This window comes from Palaemon carinicauda, chromosome 4 (genome assembly GCF_036898095.1).
Source record: "Palaemon carinicauda isolate YSFRI2023 chromosome 4, ASM3689809v2, whole genome shotgun sequence".
Lineage (NCBI taxonomy): Eukaryota > Metazoa > Arthropoda > Malacostraca > Decapoda > Palaemonidae > Palaemon > Palaemon carinicauda.
The window spans coordinates 30,720,884-30,727,716 of record NC_090728.1 but is presented as its reverse complement, the minus strand read 5'-3'; the positions used below and the strand labels follow the sequence as shown (position 1 = coordinate 30,727,716).

General features: G+C 33.8%; 1 protein-coding gene across 2 annotated transcripts in view; it reads left to right on the top strand.

The window, feature by feature from the left end:
- Positions 1–966: 966 nt before the first annotated feature.
- Positions 967–6,833, top strand: part of LOC137639854 (zinc metalloproteinase nas-13-like) — an 8,854-nt gene continuing 2,987 nt past the window's right edge. The window contains exons 1-6 of one of the 2 annotated variants that reach the window (XM_068372112.1): positions 967–1,078; positions 1,683–1,927; positions 3,269–3,378; positions 4,167–4,257; positions 5,698–5,808; positions 6,811–6,833. The exon at positions 6,811–6,833 is cut by the window's right edge and continues 149 nt beyond it. In XM_068372112.1, the coding sequence (XP_068228213.1) occupies positions 987–1,078; positions 1,683–1,927; positions 3,269–3,378; positions 4,167–4,257; positions 5,698–5,808; positions 6,811–6,833 (672 nt within the window). In that variant the 5' untranslated portion in view covers positions 967–986. The remainder of the gene's footprint in view (positions 1,079–1,682; positions 1,928–3,268; positions 3,379–4,166; positions 4,258–5,697; positions 5,809–6,810) is intronic. The other variant, XM_068372113.1, reaches the window with a different exon arrangement.

The following is a 6,833-nucleotide window of genomic DNA, read 5'->3' as shown; positions in this document are numbered from 1 at the left end:
ATTTGGGTATTTGTTGAGAGAGAGAGAGAGAGAGAGATTCAAACAGAGAATACTCTCTCTCTCTCCATCTCTCTCTCTTCTCTTCTCTTCTCTTCTCTCTCTCTCTCTCTCTCTCTCTTCTCTGTCTGTCTCTCTCTCTCTCTCTCTCTCTCTCTCTCTCTCTCTCTCTCTCTCTCTCTCTCTGTAAGTATACAGTGGCATTATAGTGAGTCACTGGTACATTGTAAAAATTAATTGCAAGGAATCCGTAGAAATGAGGACGGTAAAGGACCGTCGTTGAAGCGTGAGGTTCACCAAGATCTTCTTTAGACTTTAAGGATCCCAGATGTAAATTGCGAAGACGTGATGAATTGAATGAACCATGAGATACAAAAGAATAAAAACTGAGAAACTAATAACCTCAAAAAGAGATAGGCATCACACTCTGTCTCTGGTTGTCACATACCGGGTTTCGCATTCCCTGAGAAGCAAAGTCCATCAGTAGTGTTTTCTCATCTTGCAATGACTGAGCTGAATCTTAACTATTCATTTCGTTTTTAAATTTACAGATTGCATTTGGTTTTGCTTAAAAAAATTATGATTTAGGGAAGTGTACATATAGGCTACAATTTCAGCCATATAAACCACACTTAAACAGTTCGTGTGTTGAAAAACATTACTTTATACAGCGTCATCACATTTTGATGTACCTCAATAACTCTACCTAAGACTCAGAAGATATATTTTACATTTCTTGCATTCTACCTTAATCTATATTGGTAAAAAAGTCTATTTTACGCAAAATAAGTTGGATATGTCTTGTATATGTGGAGATTCTCCAAAATGAGGTATATTGGCATTTCATACTACTGTACAGAGTTATAACTAAAAGAACCTTATATACAAAATATGCAAAAATAAAATATTACTGTTAAGGAGAATAGAGTTTTAGCCTCTAACTAATCAGCCTTTTCTTTACAGATAATTTTGAGCGAGGAACTATTGCAATGGCTTTCAAGGAATACCACGAGAAAACTTGTATCCGATTTGTACCCAGAACAGTTGAGAGAGACTACATACACATAATTAAAGGCGATGGGTAAATCATTTTTGAATTTCTGTACTTCTGCTATGCAACTTTAACCGTATAATTTTCCAAACCATATTAAGATTCAGCAAAAAAAATTCAATGAAGTGTACTATTAGACATTTATCAAATGAATGTTCCAGTATTGTGGATATCAGATAATGATTCCTCTCTGGAACTCGTAATGAGGATGGCAGGTACGTCCTCACCAAGATTCTTGGAGAAGTTTTTAGGATTCTATTGGTCTTTTCAAGTTCGTATTGGAAGCTGGCCTTCTTATTCGTTTTTAGATGATATATCAAATTCTAAATGCTTCATTGTTAAGTTATTTATTAATTGCTTTTCATCTTAGGTTATTCATTCCTTGTTTTATCATAAGTTGTTAATTCATTATTAAGCGTAATCTAACTGGCATTAATGACCACTGGTATTATGCTCCAAGATAATTACCAATCATCCATTCACTCACCGAAATGTTTGTTTATTTATGTATCCTACATCTCACAACATTCCTTCAGCTATGTTTCAACATCCTTTAAAAAAAAAAGACAATCCACTCTCATTCAACTCTTGTCATAGTATAAACATCTTTAATTTTCCCTTTCCCTCTTGCCAGGTGCTCAAGTTCTGTAGGACGGATTGGTGGCGCTCAAAAGGTATCTCTTGGCCCTGGTTGCTTGTACGTAGGCATCGTCATGCACGAACTGATGCACTCGGCTGGATTCTGGCACGAACAGTCTCGTAACGACCGCGACAACTACATCACGATCAACAAGGCTAACGTCCAGGATGGCATGTGGTACAACTTCGAAAAATATTCCTGGGATAAGATACAAACCTTGGGCGTAGAATATGATCTCGGTGAGTGTTACAATGTGATATCTTGATATAGTCTTTAAGTGTCTGTATTCTATATCCAGATTTAGAGTTATTCATAAGGAAAATTTAATTACTTGAAAAAATTTCTTTCGGACATGCTTCACCCACGTGTAAGTAGTGTAAATGTTTAATCATTCCAATTGATTCTAGGCTTCTTTTTATTAATCCTATAGTAGCGGAGTGGCGTGGTTGATGCTTGATTTTATTGGGTGGTGGGGGCTGGGGGAGCTATTTTGTAGAAGTTATCAAGGAGGGTTAAACAGTTTAAACATTTTTGTTAAAGGAGATATGTAAAAACAAAGTTACCAAGAATAAGGTTATAATGGTAAATGGAGGCCTTAAAAATTTATCAGTTATTGTAAGATGTGTTAGTGAAACAAAAAGAGTCTATCAATTCCATAGAGTAAATGTCTTCAGGACTGAATGTGACGGATCACGAGAGGATAAGAGAACAAGCAATTCGCTGATTCCTCGAGCGCATGAAAATAAACAACCCTAGTAGATTATATGATGGGATTGTTGAGCAACAATCCTTCATAGATACCAAATGAGCATGTTGAATGCAAACGAAAGAAAACAAATTAAATGTCTGTAAGTAAGACTAATGTTATAACATGTTTGGATTATCAGGGATTTATAGGTTGAGAATTATAATGTGCTAAAGAAATAAACTATTCTTAAAAAGATTGAAATGAGTCTGTAGGAGAAAGCATTGACCCCAAAATCATGCATATTTTGTAACATAAACTGTAATCTACTCTGACTAATGCTTTTATATATTCAATGCAAGGCTTACAATTACCAATCGTTTGTGGGAAAGGATGAATAGATAATTCAGAGTAAAATAGAACAGAATTTCCTCTGTTGTTATTTCCTTGTGGACCCTAGACTAAGGATTGAAGAAATAGCTATCTTAAGTATTCTAGCAAAAGAGATTTCGTTGGCTCTATAGACTATCAACAGTAGAAGTGAGAGAAAAGAGATCAGTTAATATGATTAGGCTGGGAATCAATCTTACATTCAAAATGTAATTCTTAGAAAATGGAGGACGGGATACCATCAGGTAAAGAGCATTTTTGCAAAATTTGGAAATTTCATAACAATGTGGATAGGATAAACCATTAGATTTGTGAAGTTGAATGGCAGCATCTGTAACAGTAGAATCGTCTCATGATAAAAGCTAAACAAGATGGCAACAAGCGTGTTTTTCTTGTAGAAATAGCTCTCGTGTCACTACTATAGAAGAGAAGGGAAAAATCAAGGCTATCACTTAACCAAGAAAATGCCTATTTCTAACTTCCTTCATTATTTTTCCGACAACAGATTCTATATTGCATTATGGACCGTATGCCTTTGCCAAGGATCGTACACGCCCGACAATTATTCCTCGATTCACTGGAGCTGAAATCGGTCAAAGAAGAGGCTTCTCAAAGGTAAGATGTTTTATTGTTGAAGCAACACACTCATACACACAATACGCCTACCCTCCCAAATATTTGAATTATCTTTATCTCTACGTAGAACTAAGGTCTTGTCTGCGAGACACTGATAATTGTGGGAATTATAATTAAAAGTGTAGAAAGAAGTTAGAAGCCAAAATCTACTGGATCTTTTGTTAAACAACACAAGTAAACCTACTGCTTGTGCTGAGTGGAAACTCGTGAGTGGTGGAAGCATGCCATGTCGTCATCAGGTGGGCGTGGCCTATTTCGCCTCCATAGAACATCTGCCTATCATTAAGCAGTCAAATAGATGGCGATGCACATAGACCTTACCCTTCCGATAATAGAAGAAATTTAATCAACATTTTCATTAGGATACAAGCAAAAACCCTTCTGAATCTAACATTTATTCGCCTTCTCTTGATTACAGAGAATAAGATTTCGAAGTTGTATTTCAAAACTTTTAACTCTCAGACGTTATTCCACGATTTTTTTCTCATAGGCTAATTTTGATTAATACCTTTTAGTTACTTGATTCTATATGTTCTCATCTATATGCCTATCTATCTTTCGTGTCCCACTCACTTACATGCACAAATACATACATATACAGTATACATAACTAAAATAAGAGTTGTAACGTTATCATTTTATATCACCTTTTAAGAATGTGCATTTATTTTTTTCAACGCAGAGATTAATATAAAGTCCAAATATTATAAGATTAAGCACTATGATACAATACAGCCTTAATTATTCTTTTTATATGAATTTTGCAGAAAGATATCGAGAAACTGCAGCAACTGTATGATTGTCCCGGCACCACATCGGACAGCCCCTCAGAGGAGTCTCTCACCACGATTGCCCCAGGTAAGACTCTCTCTCTCTCTCTCTCTCTCTCTCTCTCTCTCTCTCTCTCTCTCTCTCTCTCTCTCTTTCACAGTATATATATATATATATATATATATATATATATATATATATATATATATATATGTCTGTGTGGATACACTGTATATATATATATATATATATATATATATATATATATATATATATATATACATATTTATATATATATATATATAGGCTATATATATATATATATATATATATATATATATATATATATATATATATAGCCTATATATATATATATATATATATATATATATATATATATATATATATATATATATATATATACTGTACATGACTAAAAATCAGGAAATTATTAAGCATACGATATGCACGAAGCCACAAAACAAAAAAGACTTGTTTAGAGATACTTTCATCTTTTGACATCGTCAGACTCAATATGAGATAAATACAAAGATCCGTCGTATTCATATAAAAAATTGAGGCATATGAGATCAGCTTTCACATGATTTTAAAGAGAGAAGAAGAACTCAAGAAAATAGATTAATAAAGTTTCAATGAAAAAATAAACCTTAAGAATGGCCGAAATATAAATATACCTATGATAATTTATTAGTAAGCTTTCTGAAAAGGAGAGAAGAAAATATGTGTATCCCTTTCTTGAACGTTTTGATTGTTAAATATTGAACAGGTTAAAGTATTTCTTACCGTATGTTTGGTAAGTATTTTCTCCAAGAAAATCTAGTTAATCATTGTTTAATAGATTTTACAGCTGCGCATGCGCCCCGTAACAAAACATTTTATAGTAATAGGATATTGTGTATTGCTACATTTCTTTATAGAAAAACCTAAACTTCAGCAACGGAAGCCACAACAATAGTCACTTCATATATCATAACGTTTATATTAACGTAGGACTCATATGCTAGAGTCGGTTGGTTTCCTTAGTGTAAAGAAAACAGAAAAACACAATATCTGGAGTAGTTTACTTCTATAGATGCTACCTTTTTAAGTCAGTGTGTTCCAGTGCGCAAACAAATGGGCAATACTAGTAAAACTGTTACAACATTTATCAATGATGATAATAATCATTAAAATTATCAGTAATATGAATGAAATCACACCCAAGGTACTTTATTATTATTATTATTATTATTATTATTATTATTATTATTATTATTATTATTATTATTACAAGCTAAGCTACAACCCTAGTAGGAAAAACAGATTGCTATAAGCCTAAAGGTTCCAATAAGGAAAAAACAGCCCAGCGAGGAAAGGAAATAGATAAATTACAAGAGAAATAAGGAACAAATAAAGGAAATTTCAAAAGCAGTAGCAACATTAAAACAGATATTTAATATGTAAACTATAAATAAGTGAATTGATATATTCCTTCAAGTAAAGTTAAAAAATCAACTCTTTTTGTAGATACCTGTGAGGACAGCGACAAGTTCTGCGAGACTTGGGCTGGCACGGGAGAGTGCGAGAAGAACCCAGTTTGGATGGGAGCCAACTGCAAGAAGGCGTGCAGCCTGTGCGGTGAGTTCCTGTCGAGGCAGATAGCTTTTAAGATCGTAGTTTTAAGATCGCGGCAGCATGAAACATAGTGAAAGAGAAAAGAATGGAATATACTCATATTACTTTTAACCATTAAAGACCTGCGAAAGGTAACCTTACCCTGCTTACAGCTTACTTTGCATGGTGCCCTGTAGATAATATCACAGGTTCTTACAGAGTTCCGTAGGGCATCTCTTTCTCATGCTTCTACCCTTTTACTTTCCATCTCATCAGTTGCTATTCGTCTCATCCCTCGGGCTATTAACTTCTCTACCTTTGCATCGCTCTAATTTTCCCATTTTTTTTATTTCAAAACTTTACTCAGAAGGGAGGAGTCTGGACAAAGTACTAACATATCTAACAGCCAATGGTGTTTTGCTATTTTTTTTTTCTTAGAAATTCTTTCATAGTAATATATACCTCAGTTCGTCAATCGCTAACTTAAAAGATTTTTTATTTATTTATTTTTTTTTTTAACAGCGGCATGGAGGTTTTTCTTGGCTACCTTCTTTGAAATGGTTTCTTTTGCAGATATATCTATTGAATGGTATGATGATAAACTCTGTAAGTTGGCTTAGATTAAAACTAAGAAAGAATCACTTTACACTGGTGCATAGGCAGACTTTCAAAAGCATCTGATAACATTCGGGGTTACGGTATATCATTGCAACATAAATGAAAAGACGAATTTTAGACATTACTTCATTTAAAATTCTCGCATCTGTGTATTAGGGATGTTTGTATAAGAAAATTAGATAAATCATGTTTGGCTTATCTGACTTCAACAATTGCTTTTACTTAAAAAAGACCTTCAGGCTTTAGAGCAATCTACTAATATCTTCACTTTGCTTATTAGAATAACCAGTAACGTTAGCAATTCCATAACAACCATACAAGAATAGAGATATTTTGATGTATGAAGTACTGGCCCTTCAACGGCACCTTCATAATGACAGAATGTTGACAAGTCTCCCGGTGCCTCAGGTAAAGAATGCCATGACGACAAC